General features: G+C 37.7%; 1 protein-coding gene across 4 annotated transcripts; it reads left to right on the plus strand.

Annotated features, from left to right (window-relative positions):
- Nucleotides 1-230: 230 nt before the first annotated feature.
- Nucleotides 231-19,039, plus strand: CBLL1 (Cbl proto-oncogene like 1). 4 transcript variants are annotated; one of them, XM_027123928.1, is made up of 6 exons: nucleotides 231-1,464; nucleotides 7,291-7,458; nucleotides 10,512-10,609; nucleotides 11,018-11,101; nucleotides 12,384-12,457; nucleotides 15,054-19,039. In XM_027123928.1, exons 1-6 carry the CDS (start codon nucleotides 1,416-1,418, stop codon nucleotides 16,087-16,089), a joined length of 1,509 nt encoding a protein of 502 aa, XP_026979729.1. In that variant the 5' UTR covers nucleotides 231-1,415; the 3' UTR covers nucleotides 16,090-19,039. The 4 variants fall into 4 exon arrangements, with proteins under 4 accessions (XP_026979729.1, XP_026979728.1, XP_026979731.1 ...); XM_027123927.1 differs by having other exon boundaries at nucleotides 233-1,464; nucleotides 10,509-10,609; XM_027123930.1 differs by lacking the exon at nucleotides 231-1,464 and adding an exon at nucleotides 2,280-2,511.
- The last annotated feature ends 676 nt before the right edge of the window (nucleotides 19,040-19,715 follow it).

Consider the following 19,715-nt stretch of genomic DNA (forward strand, 5'->3'; position numbering starts at 1 on the left):
CTGGTGGTGCAGTGGTTGAGAGTCCGTCTGCTGATGCAGGGGATGCGGGTTTGTGCCCCGGTCCGGGAAGATCCCACATGCTGCGGAGTGGCTGGGCCCGTGAGCCATGGCTGCTCAGCCTGCATATCCGGAGCCTGTGCTCCGCAACGGGAGAGGCCACAACAGTGAGAGGCCCGCGTACCGCAAAAAAATAAAAAATAAAAATTAAAAAAAATTATATATATATATATATGTAAGTCTATATACAGTTTCACTTATAAATTTAGGTGAAGAAATTAATATGCCATGCTGGTACTGCACTGGTACAGTGAGGCAACTACAGTTAAGGGGAAAGTGAATATAGAGCACAGGTGCTTAAAGCAATGCATAAAAGCAGCAGAGGTCAAATCAAATAATTCAACAAATGTTTATCTAACATTTTATCAACAAGAAATCTAAAGTAAGTGAGTTTCCTTTCAGTAAATTTTCATAACTTGATGCACCACAAAATGCTGACACAACTTTTGACTTACATATTATATCACGTAAAACAGTTTGCAGGCTCTTTTTTTATTCTAATTCTTTAAATATTAACATCAGCAGATACTAATATTATTATTCTGAACCTGGATTTGCATCATCTGAAGTATGGCTGATAGGCTAAATATGAGGATAGGAAAAAATAAAAAGAGCACTTCCTAGGTGAAAACTACCTTCTTTTATACCCCAAATTGGTGAAAAATGCTTGATCCTATCAGCGCTGTATTTAGAGAAATAGGGAGGAATGGGAGAAAGGTTAAGCTTCCCTCAACCTGCAAAAGAAAACAAAAAATGCCCAGCAACTGAAAGCATCTTGAAAACCACTTAGTAATACAGAAACTTACATTTTAACAAAAGCAGGAGTAACGTTGATTCACAATTCTCCTTAGTTGTGAACGCACCTAAAAACCTGTTTATAAAGCTGCAGATACAGTGGGAAAGTCTTTAAAAAGATCCCAGTAAAACATTCAGCAGATAACACAGAACACTTATAGTATTACTCATCATATTATTATTCAAAGCTCTTACTGTTTAACTATACAGATAGAGCACATCGCTACACATACTTTATTCGAAATTCAGCACCATGAAACCACTTCTCTAAGAGGTCAATACAATAATCTCTGACTGATCCAGGAACTCTGGCACTGAAAGCGTGCATAACACAAGGTAATGATGTCGTCACCGAGGGACGACAAGAATAGAACCCAAATCCCTTGACTCCCCAGCTTGTGTTTTCCACTAATTGTGCTCCTTTCTACTCATTCGGGAGCATCAAGTGTGAAGGGCTGGAAAAGGGAGTGGACACAGATGCGCCAGGGTCGCGAGGTAGAGACCGCCCTGAAGGTCCTCAGGAATCACTCTTGGGCACTTGCCTTTTGTTTCGGCTGAGGACGATGCAAGCGGCAGCAACCACCGACCCGTGGGACCAAGAACTGGAACTAGGTACTGCCCGTGGCGGTAACTGTCTCTTCCTCATTTTAGGCCTTTCCTCTTTCCACCGCTCCCTCGCGGCCAGCCCTAACGTGCTCTCCCCCAAGCTCAGCTCCGCTCTGCACTGGAGTCCCCGCTGTCTCCTAACAAGATGCGGCCACGCTGCATCCGTCCTCCACCTGGCCCCGCGTCCAGTCCTTAGGAGGGGTGTTGTGTGTGTGTGCGCGTGTTTGGTGGGGGAGGGTTTCTAGCGCCACAAGAGCTTGCCCTAGAAAATGAGCGCTAATCAAGCGTCAGAAATGGGCTTCAACTGTTAGCAACTTTAGAGATGGGAACGGGGGCAGATAGCCGTCAGCTCTGCCTGGGTCTATGCAGCTTGTCACGACAAAGCAAAAAGGAGACCATATACACAGAGCCTTTCTCTCTAGCTGGGAGCTTCATACAGCTCAACCATCCCCCGGGCAACCTCCCGCTGGAGGACGCCTTCTAGAGCGCGCGTGTTTACACTTTTCCTGGATCGGGGGGACGGCGACCGTAGCTCGCGGACTCTGGGGGATTCCAAACCGTTACTCCGCCCGCCGAGGTGGGGCCAACCCAACGGCCGAGCCTGCGCAGTGTGCCTTGCAGGCTCCAGGGTCCCGGCGCACTACAAGTCCCAGAAGGCAATGCTCCTCGGGGCCGGCAGCCGCCTTACCTGCTGCGAGCTTAGTCCTATGGATACTACCGGCTTTCCCCCTCCCCCGTTCCCGTCGGTCTCCGCTCCACAGTTAAAGGCTACTTCCTTTGGAAGCACATTTAGAGGAAGCCTTAGCAGCCTCCACAGTGAAACTCTCCGCGTACTCGTTCTTTCTTTCTCTGCTCGAATTATGCCTGACTCCCTCACCGGAGTCGGCTAGCGTACGAGAGACAAGGAAGCCTTGGGAGGCCACAACCCGGGAAATCTGGTTACACTTCCGCCTCCCAGGCTCCGGAAGGTATCGCGCACGCGCTCCCTGCGACTCCGGCGCGGTTGACTTCCGCTCCCACTGTGCCCTGCGAGCCGAATCATGGATCACACTGGTAAGGAGGCGGAGGCAGTGGGGGTCCTGGTTCCATGCCCCCTGGCCGGCCTGGGACTGGTCGCCCAGCGAGCTTAGAGGGTTTACGCTCGCCCTACACCATTGGGTTGTGGCGGCGAGAAAGAGATCTCACAGACCCCTCCGCGTGTCCGACCAGGGCCTGCTACTTCCTGGCCTACCCTCCGGTGTGGTACCTACAGCCTCGGTGCCGGCAACAGCCGTTCCTTCTCTGCTTCTGCCGGTCTCCGAGCAGGGACGGCGGGCGGCGCGGGCTTCGCGGGGAGGAGAGAGCGCCGGCTCTTTTTTTGCTCATTTTGGGTCCTCTGCCCTACGTTATGGGGACTGGCGGGTAGATTCCAGTCTCGGAGTCGGGGAAGCCTCATTACGCTGGGAGTCGATGCGCGAGAGTGGGTTGGAGACTTCCTGCTGTCTCAGTCAGCTTTGGGCGGGTGCTGCGGTGGTCATCGCCTGTCGTTTTTGTCTCTCCGGTCTTTCATGGACTAGAGGTGGGAGAAGGGAGTCAGATATGGTTTTCGGAATCATACCGGGAGCAGCTTTTCTGCTTAAGCCCAAAGCATGCCCCGCGCTTCGGCTGTGGTCCTTAATCATCAATCTTGAGCTTAAAATCAAGATAGTCTCATTCCTTTCTCCAAGTAAGAATGGCTTCACTCTTTGTTATGTGTTTTTTGGCTTTTGCTTCCTTGTGGTTTTTGGATATTGAATGAGTGTATTTGGAGTTAGATACTGCTCCGTTCAGTTCTATCAGCCATATTACAAGTAGGGGGAAAAAGGCTTTTTCCAGTATTAAGTATTGTTTAGGATTCCTCAGTCATCAACTGTCTACTTAATTTCATATATATATATATACACATATATATATATAAATACGTTATGTGTGTATGTATACACACATATAGATATATATACACACTCTTCTAGGCTTGGAAATGGAATGGTAAAGAAGACGGACTGAGTCCCTCTCCACTTGGAGGTTACGTTCTATTGGAAAAGACAATAAACAAATTTTTAAAAATACTTAAATGTTTACAGATTATGATGAGTGCTTTGAAGAGGGTAAACGGGTGCTCTGGTAAAGACTATTAGGAGGAAGCTTCAGAGAGGGTGGTCAGGGAAGGTCTTTCTGGAAAAGTAACATTTGTAAGCTGAGATCTGATGGATGAGAGGAATCCAGCGTGGAATAAATCACGAGGAAAGCATTTAGAGCAACTACAAAGACTCTGAAGGAGGAAAGTTTAGAGAAGACCAGTCAGCTGCACCTAGTTAACTAGAGGGAAAGAACCGGAAGATGGAAAGGAAGGCAGGAGTCAGGTCGTGCAAGACTTTGAAGTCCATGGTAAAGATTTGAATGTTATTTTAAGTGCAATATGAAGCCATTGAACAGAAGTAGAGGAGGAACATAATCTCTTTTTAAAAACATAATAGGTTTTATGGAGAATGGTGTAAGAGAAGGCAAGAATAATAGAAGAAAACTTAGGAGGTGATTGCAATAGATCAGAAGGGAAGCTTGGCTTAGTGAAGGTGGCTGGTTTAGTGAAAAAGGGAGTGGGCAGATTCAGTGAATCTTTTGGTGATAGAACTCAAACAGGCACTGGTGGATTGGTTTGGAAGCATGTGAGAGAAAGGAAAGGTGCCTAAGGGTTCTAGTTTGAGTGGTGTCCATTACTGGAAGACTTGGGAGAAAAACACTTTTTTTTAAGGAGCAGAGGTGAGAAATGGGAATTTGGGAACAAGATTTTGGACTGCTCAGTAAGAGATGTGTGTTGAGACATACAAGGGGAGATGTCAAGTGGAGATCAGAGGGAAGTTTGATTGGGACTTAGTACCACAAATGACTTAAGGCAGAAGAGAAGAGGGCCTAGAGCCAGGCTCTAAGGAACTCTAGTGTTTGGAAATTTTATAGAATTGAAAATCTGGGATCTTGGTGTTAGGGTAGCAAACATGCCACGTTAGCAAATGTTTTTCATTTGAGCATCTTACTGGAATTTTGGGAGTCAAGCAGCTTCCACAGTTTAGAGAATGTTATGTTAGGAAATTGTAATGTGGGTGGGTGTGTATCTCCATATTTATTATCCTAGTTCTCTAAGTTAAAAGTTTGCCTAAGTAAGTAAAAGTCATCTGAACATGAAAATATCCACTAATGAACCGACCACTTAAAAAATTAGTTCCTGCTCAGATATCCCTGCTTAACACCAGCTTCTGTTTTGTTCTTTTAGTTAATTTCATTATACGGCAGTGTCCTTAGTGTTTCATATCAGGAAATGGTATAAAATGCTGTACATTGATTGTGATTACAAAAGATTCCGATTTTCATGAAATTCATAAATGTGAATTCGGTAATTATTTGAATCACAAATAAAATCATTGGCAAGTGAGGAAATGCCAGTTAGCCAGTGAATTGAAGACATTATGACAGGATAGGCATCTCAAAAGGATGTTTCTAATATCAAAGGATTAATAGAGACCCTTGGGGAAATTGATGAAACCCTCTAATGTTATGCAAAAATGACTGGTTTTGTAATCTTGCTGAAAAAGTCAGTCATAAAATAAAGGCTATCCTGTGGTGTTTTTATAATAGAATTTTGCTGGAAAAATTACTCCAGGAAACTCCTACTTAACACTTGATTCGTTCTTTGGCTATTCTAAGAATTAGCACTTAGTTGTAACTATAACCTAAATTTTGTAAAAATATTTCTTGGTTCCTTTAATTCAAGATAAAATTCTACACAAATCTTTTAAAAACCTATATAATATAATATAAAAGTGTTATGCCTTTTTAAAGTGGATTTCACTTTATATGGCCAGTTCTATCCTTAATTCTCACTTTGTGTAATATCCAAAGACTTTTGTTGTTAGGGCTTTATGTTTGTAGTTGTCTTATTCAGAAGGAAATTATGCTGTATGTTCTGATTCTTAATAAAACCCCCAAAACCCTAAGACAAACCCAGAGTGATGTCACTATTAACCGCTGTACTTTGCTTATGAACTTGCAGGCTGAGGCAGGCTGCAAGGTGTTAGAGGGCAGCAGGCTCTGGAAAGCCATAATAGGCTAAACAAGCCACAGTAGTGACCACAGGTGTCCAGGGTGGTGTGAAAAGGACTTGTAGTAATGAAATGTTGGTATTTTGATCATTCATCAAGGTGAAACCGTTAAGAGTCCTTTTACTATCTGAAGGACAGCACTGAACTGTTTACAACACTTGCTTTTTTTAGTTCAGTGGAAAATCAGGAATATACCTATTGAGCAAAAAAAAAAAAATTCGTTCTGTCTTATCTGTCTTTTTGCTATTACATCGCTTGTAGGTATTTTTACATAAATAAGCAACTAGAGTGAAAGCAGATGAAATACATTATTCAAATTGTTAATACATTTTGTGAAGTGTTGAGAGTTGATCAAGTTGGATTTATCCTAACTTTAACTATCCATGTAATCCCTTTTCCATGAATTGTCTTTTTTGAGGGTTAGCTATTATGAAAGTAATAATAGAAAGTAGACTGAAAGATATTTAAATTAATAATTAAGGACCGATTTTGAATTTTGTTCTATCCTTCAGAAAGAGTGCAAATCGATGTGAGTTCAACATGTGTCTGTAATTCTAGTACCCTTGGAGATCATTAGTACTAATTAGGATAACTACTTCCAAATTTGGCTTTACTGAATTTAATGTGGACAGTTTGGCTGTCACTCTGGATTGCACTGTCTAATGCAGTGAGAATTACACAGCCTTGTTCACTAATTGACATGTTTAAAACATTACTATTTAAAAAAATTATTTGCGTTTCCTATTTTAGGGCATTTCCCTTTCTGTCTTTAGTAGGTAAAGGTAACTATTTTCTGGATTGTAATATCTTGTCATGGACTTGAAGAAAAGGTGGCTTTTAACCTTTAAGTAGAGTCAGTTCTATGAAATAATGCTCCTATTACTCATGGGATATGAGTGAATTTAAATCATAAGCTAGTAACAGGCAGGGATGTAGAAAGTTTCAGTTATTTAGGCCAAGTACAGAAAACTTGCATCCTCCTCAACTATAATTTTCCATTACAGTGCTGACCAAGAATAACACAGTCACATGTGTACATCTAGAAATGTTATAGCACAAGTACATTAGTGCGTGTTTTTACTACTAAAGGGTGCAATAATTTTTACTATATTCCTGAATGCTTTTTAGAAAAAGAACTTTACACTTAAGAGAATAATCACATCCCTAAAACTAACTTCATTTTCGATGCATTATTTATTTAATTTTACCATTGTCAGTGTTAGTTTTGTGTTTCCAGTATTATTGATTGTCCTGATATCAATGCAGATTACTAAATTTACTGAGTGCCTACTTTGCATACTTGATGGAGATAGTGATGGTTTTCTTTCTTTTTGTTCTTCTTCCTTTACTTTTCTTTTTCTTTTTTTAAAAAACCTCTTATAGTTCCAAGACAGAGGTTCTTATCTTAGGCTCATGAAGGGTTTTACGTTTCTGTAAATCCCTCTGGAAAAATGCAAAATTTTTTTGTCCATTTTTTTAGGGAGAGGTTCTGTAACTTTTGTCAACTCTTTAAAGGTTCCATATCTCAAAAAGCATTGCTTTAAGGGTTTGTCCAAAATAGAGAAAATTAGTACTTGAACTTATATAGCATAGTGTTTAAAATCAGAAACCAGATATTCAGCCCTTGATAATAATGTTGGGTATGTTGCTTTAATACCTGTGGCAGAATAATCTTCAAAAAGAAAAACTAAAAGAAATTGCAACTTTTTTTCTAACATAGACAATGAGTTACAAGGCACTAATAGTTCTGGATCATTGGGTGGTCTTGATGTTCGAAGACGAATTCCTATAAAGCTCATCTCCAAACAAGGGAACAAAGCCAAAGCTTCACCTCGAACTCCAAGGACTATAAACAGGATGCCTGCAAAGGCTCCAGCTGGTGATGAAGGTAATTTGTTTAAACTAATAGGTCCAAAAGTCTTTCTTTTAGATCTGATTCCACCAAATAAGCCATGTGATTTTATTTACCTTTAGTCACCTCTTTTTTTTATTTTTATACTCTCTTCCTTCTTCAGTCTTTGACTTCTCATTTTGGCATATTTTACTTTTCTCTCCCTTTATAAATATTTTTGGTTTATTTTCTTGTTGAAAGTAACACTGCCTATTGTTTACAAAAAATCTAAACAGTATTGCAGAAAACATAAAAGTAAAATTGTCCCTCTCCCCCCATAATTATTCTCTTCCCAAATAATCCCTGGTATGACTTTTTCATAGTTACTTTATAACTGCCCTTTTTTCATGCAAGATGCATGTGAGATTTTGCCTTCTCAGTACATACAATTGTATCTCATTTAAGAGAATAGGTTTAGGTATTTCACTTATGGACATACCATAATTTATTTAACAATTTTTCTAATTTTTTGCTGTTAAAAACAATTTTGTAGTAAATATCCTTGTATATGTACCTTAGTATGTATATTTTGTAGAATTTAAACTTTGCATGAATTTGGGCATCTTAGAACTTGGTGGATTTTAGAATTTGTACATTTCAGAATTTGACAGATGTTGCCAAATGGCCCTTTAAAAATAGTACATCACTTTATACTCCCACACCAATATTGGTACTATTAACCTTTACAAATTTTTGTTCTGATACACATTTCTTTAATTACGAGTGGGGTTGTATATCTTTTCATAGTACTGGTCATTTCTTTTGCCTAGGATCTACCTGTTCGTTTCCTTTTCCCATTTTTTTTTTCTGTTGTCTTTCTCTTGATTTTTATGAGTTCTTTCTTTGTAAATTAATACAATTGTCCTATATTGTATATATTCTCCATTTGTCTTTTGAGTTTTATATATAAAATTTTTATTGTAGAAAAGCTTGACGATTCTATGTAGTCAGATATCCAGTCTTTTCTAGTGTGACTTCTGGGTTTTTTGTCATTGTTACAAAGGCCTTTCCCCATTTCATGAGTATAAAACAGTTTTCCCATCTTACCCTTTAGTACAGGGTCAGCAAACTATGGCCTATTGGCCAAATCCAGTACTGTTTTTTTGTAAATAAACTTTTATTGGGACACACATCCATGCCCGTGGCTGCTTTTTTTTTTTTTTTTTTTTTTGGGCTGTACGCGGACCTCTCACTGTTGTGGCCTCTCCCGTTGCGGAGCACAGGCTCCGGACGCGCAGGCTCAGCGGCCATGGCTCACGGGCCCAGCGGCTCCACGGCATGTGGGATCCTCCTGGACCGGGGCACGAACCCGTGTCCCCTGCATCGGCAGGCGGACTCTTAACCACTGCGCCACCAGGGAAGCCCCTCGTTGCTGCTTTTCACACTATATTGGCATAGTTGAGTAATTTCAGGTATGGCCTACAGAGCCTAAAATATTTACTTAACTGGCCTTTAAGCAGAAAAAGTTTGCTGACCCCTGCTTTGGAACTTTTATAGATATGTATTTGGTTATTAAAACAAAAAGGGGGTATGGGCTTGAAGTGGAAGGGAATGAAGAGATAACTGAGAGGAAAAGGATAGAAAGGGGATTTTAGCAGGGGATTTTAGCTTTTTTGCATTGTTTTACTGTTACACAAGAATTTATTTATATATTACTGTGTAGTTTTAAAAAAGTATTTAAAAACCAAAAAGGCTAAAGCGGGGGTACACTAGGTTACTGATAGAGCAGCAGCAGCTGGTATGTTATCTATACAAATATATATATAGCTTAATGATGGGAGTACAAGTTGAACTACTCTGAAAAATGATAATGTGCTCCTAACTTGCTTGGCTGTTGTTCTGCTCAATAATTTTTTGAGTTTTTGATAAGTAGAAAAGTTAACTTTCCTTATTTTCAGTTTTAGATGACAGCAGCTTTTATAAGGTATAAATGGACCATATAAGAACCTAGGGTCACTCAGATGTAACTTATAAGAACTCTGCATTTGTGTTGGAGGTAATTAGATAGCAGTACACTGGTATGTATGTCTGTATCAGGTTCAAAAAATTCTTGCATCTATGCGTGTGTGTCTGTCTCTGTTTGTGTCCGTGTGTCTGTATGCAGATGCTGTAATGTAGCCATGTGGGTAAAGTTAAGACTTATGTGCTTTGGCTACTCTGTTTACCAGTTCTAGGGCCAAAAGAGTCGTGAGAAGGCTGGCACCTTGGAGGGATAGATTTGTCTTCTCAGCTTTACTTTAGGTAATTGGATTCTACCTAGAATCCCCATAAGACTGTTTGCTGGTTTTCTTTTCTTTTGTATGAGATGAGAAGAGTGCCATCAACTTTTTAATTAGGTCAGAGAAATTGAAATTGAGCCCATTTGTTCTTCATATTGTTTTAAGTTTATTGATATTGATATATGCAGTGTAGGGGAGGATACTTGTAAGTAGATATGATATAAATTCTGCTGTTTGCGTGATTAACCAGAGAGAGGTTTCAATGGAAAGGATGAAGTATGAATATGTTGGATGTTTCTAAAATCAGGCTCAGTTTAAAGCTGAAGAAGAGGATACCTAATTTACTAAGTCATAAGAAGAAAGTCTGCAGAATTCTTTTTGTTTTCACTAATCCTTTGGCAATAATATCAGTTTCTTACAGCATAATACCACTTTTATAGGTAGATAAGAATAAATGGTGATAAGTATATTTTATTTGTGTAATAATCACGATGATCATTCGTAGTTTTATACTAGAAATAGTTTGGTGAATTAATAAGAGCACTTGAATGGGAGTGAAGAGATCTGAGATCTTTTCCTAGCTCTGCCACTGATCTTCTCTGTGTTGAGTTATTATGATCTCCAGTACTGCAATATTCTCAGTCATGAGAGTTGGACTACATGATTTCCAAGATCATTTCTAGATGGTGCTTTAAACTAGACTTGATTATCTTGTTCTTAGAAGAGCTTTGAAAGGTGTCAGTGAATAGGTCTATTTGGCCATGTACATGTACTTCCAAAATGAAATTGAGATGTGAAAAGTTAATAGGTAACACTTTCTTCTCTCAGAAGGATTTGATTATAATGAAGAAGAACGGTATGACTGTAAAGGGGGCGAACTGTTTGGAAATCAGCGAAGATTTCCTGGACACCTTTTTTGGGACTTTCAGGTATAACTAAAAATAAAAAATTTTATTAGAACAATAAAATATTTTAAATACTGTATTAGAACAATTCAGACTACGTAAAGAATGGTATGAACTTTTATTATAGTTATATCTTTCAGTACTCATAAATCATTTGTTTATTAATGCCCTATTTCACTGTTTCCAAAAATAATCTGAAGTAATTTTTAGTAAAGTCAAGTAAAATCAATAACCATTAACACTATTTAAGGGAATAAACCCTCAAGACTGATGGTGGCCCAACTAATGTGGCATATGTGGGGATTATACCAAGAAACCTTCATTTCTAATTGTTTTAATAACTTTTATAAAATACTAACCAATTCATTGTGTAAATTATGGACGGAAGTTTTAGAAATGCTTAAGGAAAATTTAATTATATCATTTCAACAGATAAACATCTTAGGTGAAAAAGATGATACACCAGTTCATTTCTGTGACAAATGTGGATTGCCTATTAAAATCTATGGGCGAATGGTAAGTATAAATTAAATTCTGTTTTTGTAAATTAAATATTTGTGTAGAGGTAGGAATCTGAAATTTAAGTAGATAGATTTATTACTGTTTAGTGATTAAATTTAAAACATTTTAAATAAGTATAAAATAGCTAGGGGAAATTTGGGAATAATATTCATTTAATAGAATTATCTTGACAAATTCTTTAATTGCTTGTAAAATATTAATTACGGAAACTAATTCTGAAAACTAAATAATTTCCTTGGACTGTTTGATACCTGTTAGTTTACATTAATTCTAGTTTATTAGGGAAAAATTTTTATTTTTTCCCTTGTTCACAGAATAAAATCAGTTATTCATTTCTGAAGGCTATAATTTTTAATATAAAACTGAATTAATAAAGATTATTTATGATTTCTGAGAATTGAATTCTAAAGGTTAAAAAAAAATGCAGCCCTAACTGTAATTTAATAGTAATTTTGACGTATAAAAAGATAGTTTTAGGGCTTCCCTGGTGGCGCAGTGTTTGAGAGTCCGCCTGCTGATGCAGGGGACACGGGTTCGTGCCCCGGTCCGGGAGGATCCCACCTGTCACGGAGCTTCTGGGCCCGTGAGCCATGGCCGCTGAGCCTGCGCATCCGGAGCCTGTGCTCCACAATGGGAGAGGCCACAACAGTGAGAGACCTGCGTAGCACAAAAAAAAAAAAAAGATAGTTTTACATTTTTGTTGGAAAAAAATTTGAATTCAGTGATACATCTGTGATGGTGGAGGGTGTGGATTATGCACTGTTGCTTTGCTGTATAACACAGCTAAATAATGATAATGGCCTGTGAGTTTTAAAATGGTATAACATCATTTTACTGTGTCCTTCTGATTTATTTTTAAATATTTGTAAGTGTATTAAGACTACCAGGGAAGAAGGCTACTTATATTACATTAGAAGATATTTGTTCTTTTCCTGCCTAGGAATACTTTCAGGAGATACAGGATTAGTTAAAACATTATGCAGTATTCTTCAGGAGCTTTTAACCTGTAGGGACCATGAATGTGTAAGCAAATATGCATGTATATGTTTTTTGAGGAAAGGGCAAAAGTTTTCATCACATTCTCACAAAGAGCTTTGTGGCTGAAAAAGGTTAACTGTTGCTTTTATGTAATTGGTACTTAATAAATGTTCATTTTAACCAAACAGTTCTCAAGTGCCTTCTATATCTAGGTCACTGTGCTTACTGTGTGTTTTTTTTTATGGAAGTATTTTAATTTGTTCTAGTATGCTTAACTGTAACATGTCTCTGTTCACAGATTCCATGCAAGCATGTTTTTTGCTATGACTGTGCTATTTTACACGAAAAAAAGGGAGACAAGATGTGTCCAGGGTAAGATCATCATTAAATTTTTAAATAATAAAGTTTGTGATATAATGATTTATAATCTAGGTTAAAGGTCAGGGTGTGCTATAGACCGGTGGCCGGATATCAAATATGTAGACATGGCTCATGTTTCTCTTTGAGCCTAGAGTTGGCCTTAGCCTTCTCCTTAAGATAGGGCTAATTAGCTATTATCAATCAATTCAAATTGGCCAAAATACGAGTATATTTGCCATCAAAAGTTAGCGTTATATAAACCCAAAATAGTTATTTTCTTGTTTTAATGGGACGCTAGAGAGGTAGTATCACGTAGTGATCGAGAGCAAAGACTCTTGAATTAGAATTCCTGTATTCAAATCTCTATTCTCTTATTTATTAGCTGTGTGACATAGGTGATTTCTTCATCTGTAAAATAGAGCTAATAATAGTACTTACCTCCCTGGGTTATTATTAGAAGTAAATGAGTTAATACATATATAGTACGTAGCATATAGCAAGTACTATGTAAGTATAAACTCTTATTTATTACCTTCAAATCTGATTATTATGTCTTGAGTATATCTTAGAACACCATCATGTTCTAAGATAGACTCAGACAAGTTACGACAATCTAGAGTTGGTTGATAGTGATCTATTTGGGGATGGTCTTGAAGGATCCAGAATAAACTATGAATTTTTATATCAATTTAGAACCCCTGATAGAAGGTTTGAGGAAAGCTTTGAGAGAAACTTCTTTGGAACAACTGTAGGCTTCCTAGATTCCTTATAACCTGTCAGAACCTATCCCAAGGGTTGTAGTATTAGTTGATAGCAAAGCTATGGACAGTTGTAAGGGATAATTTTCTTTTATGGTGTAGGAAGATTGGCATCACTGAGAGAGAATGGATGATTCATTGACAAACCAGTGCCAACTAATTCTCTTGGCATATTTTTAATAGCCCTTTAAAGTCACAGATTATAAAATTTATAGTGTGAGTTTAAAGAGTATTTCCTTCCTAGAATTATAATTCAGAAGAGTTATGAAATTAAAAGTGCATATTCACTGTTTGCCTTATTTTCTGTAATGCCTGGTTTTCCAACACGGTGTACATCCACTATATAGTAAATTTGATTGCCTCATTGGGATAAGGGATTTTGGATGTTGTGCAACACCATGTAGAGGACATCAAAAGGTTTTCTCTTTTATGTAAGTGTTCTAATGTTAATATTTAAAAGGGAATTTAGTTTTCAGGGTGTTCAGTGTAACTCCAGTAAGCATCTCACTGGTTGGCCCTTAGGTATATTAGAGCATAAGCCTATTTGGATTAACAGACCCAGGTTAGAAAGTGAAGAAATGGCAATCCAAATTAATGTAAATACTATATACTAATGATTAAGCATCACCCAAAAGAAGTGCCTCACATCCCGTTACTGTGGAGATATTTCAGAGCTTACAGCAAGTTAGAAGCAAAAAATAAGAAGTGTGCCAAATGGCCACTAAAGGGATGCCTCCTAGTATCAAGAAGGAGTACCAGCCTTCAGTGAGGAAGGAAAAACAGACACCACTCAAAATCAAGAATATAGAGCCATGTAATATAGTGTCATATGACCTAACACACATATTCAATGATAACAGCTTATACATGTATAGTGCTTAACTAGTCATTAAGTCCTGTCATTTTCACTGTTTCGTTGATGTTACAGATACTCTTTTAAGTAGGGCGAAGTAGATACAAAAACATTGTGAGTTAGGTTAGATGTTTGAACCCCATTTTACACCCATTTTACAAATAAAGAAACAAAGTTTAAATGACTTCACGGAGATCTCAGAGCCAGTAATAGATCCCAGTTCCAATTCCTAGTTCAGTCCTCTTTCCGCTATTTCAAGAAGACTCTAAAGGCAAGAGTGGATTAAAAATAGTGAGTGAAGAATAGTTACAATTTGACCCTGACTCATTAAGAAAATATTGAGTTAAATTTAGTGGTTATAATTTAGAGAAGCAGGAGTGTGTAATACTTTGTAGTAGTAAATTTGTCTGACAGTTCAGAAAGACCCCTTGAAGGGACTCTTGGTGTTCAGGGTTTGAATTTAATTTGTTTATGTTGTTTAATGTTAAGAACCTTGATGATTAGGATGATCCTATTTATTTTTGTAGTTCTTACAGTTCTTCCACTTGGTGTCTTCCACTTAGTATTATTTGCGCAGAAAATAATACTCAATAAATACGGTACAAGTTTGAATTCCATGATTGTGACAGATCCTTTGGTTTGCCCTTCCTGGATTTTTCTTTGCAACTGGATGCAAAGCATAGAATTGTTTGAGAAAATCAGATAAATTCTAGGTCTTGGGAAGAAGAGGTCTTTTCTTAAAACACATTCTGTTTGATAAACTTTGAATTTTTTTCTTAAGCGTTCTGATGTTGAAAGAAATGCTGTTGCTTAATAGGGAACAGACCACAAAGTGGAAAAGATTAAAGGTTCACTTGTAGTAACTATATCTTTTAATTGTGAACTTTTGTAGTATTTTCCATAACAAAATTTAAAACTAGTCATATCTTTGAAATTAAGTGCATTATTTTTATAGTCTGTTTTTAGTAAATCAAACTTTTTTCCCCTTCTAATTTAGCTGTAGTGATCCTGTGCAGCGAATTGAGCAGTGTACACGAGGTTCTCTCTTCATGTGTAGCATTGTTCAAGGGTGCAAGAGAACCTACTTGTCCCAGAGAGACTTACAGGCTCATATCAACCACCGCCACATGAGAGCTGGAAAACCTGTCACCCGTGCTTCACTTGAAAATGTTCATCCTCCTATTGCCCCACCACCAGCTGAAATCCCCGATCGTTTTATAATGCCGCCAGACAAGCACCATATGAGCCATATTCCGCCAAAGCAGCACATCATGATGCCACCACCTCCTTTGCAGCATGTGCCCCACGAGCACTATAATCAGCCACATGAGGATATTCGTGCTCCTCCAGCAGAATTGTCCATGGCTCCACCTCCACCTCGCTCGGTCAGTCAGGAAACCTTTCGTATTTCAACAAGAAAACACAGCAATTTAATAACTGTCCCTATTCAGGATGACTCAAATTCAGGTGCTAGAGAACCACCACCTCCTGCCCCAGCACCTGCTCACCATCATCCTGAATATCAGGGTCAACCAGTGGTCTCGCACCCTCATCATATTATGCCTCCACAGCAACATTACGCACCACCCCCACCTCCTCCACCACCAATAAGCCATCCAATGCCACATCCTCCCCAGGCCGCAGGTACTCCTCACCTGGTGTATAGCCAAGCTCCACCTCCACCAATGACCTCTGCTCCACCACCAATCACCCCTCCCCCTGGACATATTATGGCCCAGATGCCACCTTATATGAATCATCCTCCTCCAGGACCTCCCCCCCCTCAACATGGTGGTCCACCTGTAACTGCACCCCCTCCTCACCATTATAATCCTAACTCTTTACCCCAGTTCACTGAAGATCAAGGAACTCTGAGCCCTCCATTTACACAGCCAGGGGGAATGAGTCCTGGTATATGGCCTGCACCGAGAGGGCCGCCTCCTCCTCCACGAATGCAGGGTCCGCCTTCTCAAACCCCACTTCCTGGACCACATCATCCAGATCAGACAAGATATAGACCGTATTACCAATGATAATAGTATTTTGAACTGAAGATATGATGAGGAAACAAACTTATGTATAGTCAATCTTTTAATTAAGCTTTGACTGTTTGGGGAAGGGAAAGCGCCTCTTACTGAGGTGGCTGTAAAACACTTAGGGTCTTGTCTCTTAAAATGGTTTTAAATCTTGACCTTAGGAGTGATTTCAAGTACTATACTGTAGTGCAGATAAGTGGCTCAGTTGAGCACAACTATATTTTAACAAACTTTCTTCCCCTAGTGTGGTAAATTGACCCAGAGGTGACCATTTGTAAAAAATTTGAAAGAAGTTTTTCGTCGTTCCACTTTCAAAAGTATTGCTTTTGTTAAACCCAATGTTTAGTTTTTCTTGTGATACATTTTGTTAACCTGTGTAAAAGGATTAAATTTCAATATGGTTGTAAAAATGCTATTTTTATGTGAATTTAAGTGCAGCCACATAGTGTTTTTTAAACCATATGTTTTACCACTAATTTCCCAAAGTTATAATAAAATCCTAAAAGTAAAAATCTACTAGAATTTACTGCAAGGCACACTGTTAAATGGTAGAAAATGATTTCACATGTTAGGCACTGAAATTTTGAGGTATATTAGGTGTATAGTGCACTTGACTTGGATGCCTTTTCATTTGTAGGCAGCCTCAGGAACACCAAAATACATTGGAATTCCAGTACTAAGAAATATTTATGTTTGTAATACTGAAGGGCAGTGTTCGTTACTTGGAAAGTTACGGCCAAAGTAATCAACTCTGTAGGCTCCAAGCTGTTGGGGATGCTGGCACCCATTAATGCTTTTTAACTGAATGGTTGGAATCATGTGATGCACCACAGATTAATCTTAAGTAACGTTATTTTATAGAACTGTTTAAATGGTGTGCTTTAGATGAAGTGTATGCCTCTCTACTCATTGTCTTAAACTAAATATTTAGGGCTGAATAGGCTTTATGTAATTCCTCATTTCTTGGTAGAATTTGATCCCGTGCTTAAGTGGGTTCTTGTTTATTGGGTTTTAAACTATAATTTGAATGCCATGGAGAAATTTGAATAATGTATTAATGAAGGACATTCTTGTAATCACATACTTGTGTTGCTCAGGTTTCATTACTGTGTGATAAGGTTTTTCCTCTAACTTGACATTTAAAAACTATTAATGATTTCCTGTTTCTTTTACTGGTTAAGCATCTAAAACGTGGAACGTTTTAGCTTGGAGTCAACAGTGAAGACTACCAGATGATTTTGTATTGGAGAAAAGAAAAGTAATCTAAATTGTGAATTTCAGTGCTTTATAAGGTGTCTTTGGAGTCAGCTTTTGCATTATAGGGGCTTCTTACAGTCCAGCTGAGATGACCACTTACAGTTTATACAGAACTCATATGTATAAATCAACACTCTTAGGATATTACTATATATCCTTTGAATAAACCCCTGTGAAGTACTTCCTCCCCCCAAAATGGTGCATAACATATAAACATGAAATGTGTAGTATGCAGATGCCATTTATTAAATAGTTAGTAGTGTATAAATTTAGAACATTTCTTTTTGACAAAGGGTGAACTGATTGCTAATTTACCATTTAATTCTGTCAGGAACAGGCAAAACAACTTCTCATCTTGGATAATCAGATGCAAAGTTATCTATGAACTTAGAGCTGAAGTTAGAAATAATTATAAATGGCCCTTTCAACCGTGACCAGCTGAAAATAACTAATACACTTTTTTTAAGTGAAAGTACGTGATTTTTCACACCTAGCAATTTGAGAGTCCAGTTGTTAATGCAATATTTCTAGAGAGAAATTGTTATCAGAAGCATGGGAGTGAAATAGTATGAAATGGTGGTGAGTGCATCTATCATATTACTGTAGGTACTTGGACTGTGCAAACTTGATTCCTTTTCATGGCCCTATTTAGGAGCTGTTAAAATACTCTTGTTGAAAATCCAGTACCATTTTTTGGTTTCATGTAATAGGAAATAGCCGAATTCACTTTAAAGCTTCTCAACTATTTATGAAGAGCTCACCTGTTTTAATGAAATTCACTAGAATTGAATGTGGCATGAAACCACTTAGCCTATGTATTGGACAAAAAAAATTAATATCATGATAAAATTCCACATGTTAAGAGAATTCTTGTAGGCTTTTAAAAAAATGATTTCTTTTTGGTTAGGTTTAAGAAATATGTGTTATGCAGGAAGGCAGATCAGATGAAATGTGTTGTAACAGACAATTTTTTAAAATGGTGTTAGACTTGAATTCATCCAGTTATTGTTTGAATGAGGGTGGGTGGGTAGAAGGATAACAAAATTACTGTTAGTGTTTCTTTCCTTAAGGAAAAAGATGTGAATCCCAGCCTTATTTCAGGGAAGCCTTTGAAGCTATGATGGACATAAGTCTAAATTAAATGTATGTATATTTCATTATATTGCTCTTAAGACTACTGAGGTGGCAGTTTAATTCTTAAAAACAATAAAATGAAAGCATAAATACTATTTTGCCTAGATGAATTTTTACCTAATGATGACACATTTGGGAGATTGCAGAATTTTTCTTGTTCATACAGCTTTTACAGTTAAAATAGATTCACCTTTTTGGAGATTAAAACCAGCAAGTTGAACGTTAACATTTCTAAAGTGGTATGATTGTTCAGAGTATTCTATAGTATTTTGGGGAAATATCAGTTGCAAAGACTAAGAAACTACTTAATATCCATCTTGCCCTGTAAAAACCACTTGCTCAAGTTATCATATAAATACTACCACTGAAATATAAATGCAAAAGATAATTTGACCATATTTTTAAGCTTAAAATAGGTAACTTTACTGTATGAAGTATACAGAGCTGCTTTATGCTTTGTTCTTACTAACATACTGGAAGAGTATCTTTCATAAATCTTTCTGGAAAAACTGTATAGACAGATCATAAAATTCTTGAAAAAGCGTTACAAGTACGTGGAAAAATCTCACAAGTACCTGAAACAAAAATAAACTTTTCTGACTATTAGATCAGCCATCAAATTGGTATATTGATGTTAATTGAGGTTTGACATAATCATACTATATTCCGGCTGAAGTGGATTTATTTTTCTTCACTGGTTTTTGTAACTGTAATCTGTTCAATTGTGGCCTAGACCAAGCTGACTTTTCTTATTACAATATATGCACAATCTAATAAAGCAATATTGGATATACTAGGTTTAAAGGGGAAAGAGAGGTAAGCCAGTTAAAATACTTGGTAATGATACTAATAAAAACATTTGAATTTTCAAACATGTTTTGATTCATGCCCCTTCAGTTTTCCATCTTTGAGGGGAAAAGTATTAAGGCAGAATTTTTAAAGCAGCATTTTAGTATCAAACTTTAACTTTCTCATCTCCCTTAGAATTTGAATTTTTAGGCATTACAGAATCACAGGATTTAAATGAACAATGGTGGGTCATGGGTTTAGCTCTAACACTTGAGTGGAACCATGTCTTTTTAAAACTCTGCCATTTTGAAATGTTAATCTATGTCCTGAGAATGTCTCATTGCTATTCCAAGTAGTTGTTAGCACCAACTTTCATATTGTATTTAAGCCCATTTCCTATTAATCTACCTTTAAAATTGTTCTCCCTTTGTCTTCCTTCAGAT

The sequence above is a fragment of the Aethalodelphis obliquidens genome, unplaced genomic scaffold (assembly GCF_003676395.1).
Source record: "Aethalodelphis obliquidens isolate GAN/ISIS:26980383/991018 unplaced genomic scaffold, ASM367639v1 scaffold27, whole genome shotgun sequence".
NCBI classification, from domain to species: Eukaryota; Metazoa; Chordata; class Mammalia; order Artiodactyla; family Delphinidae; genus Aethalodelphis; species Aethalodelphis obliquidens.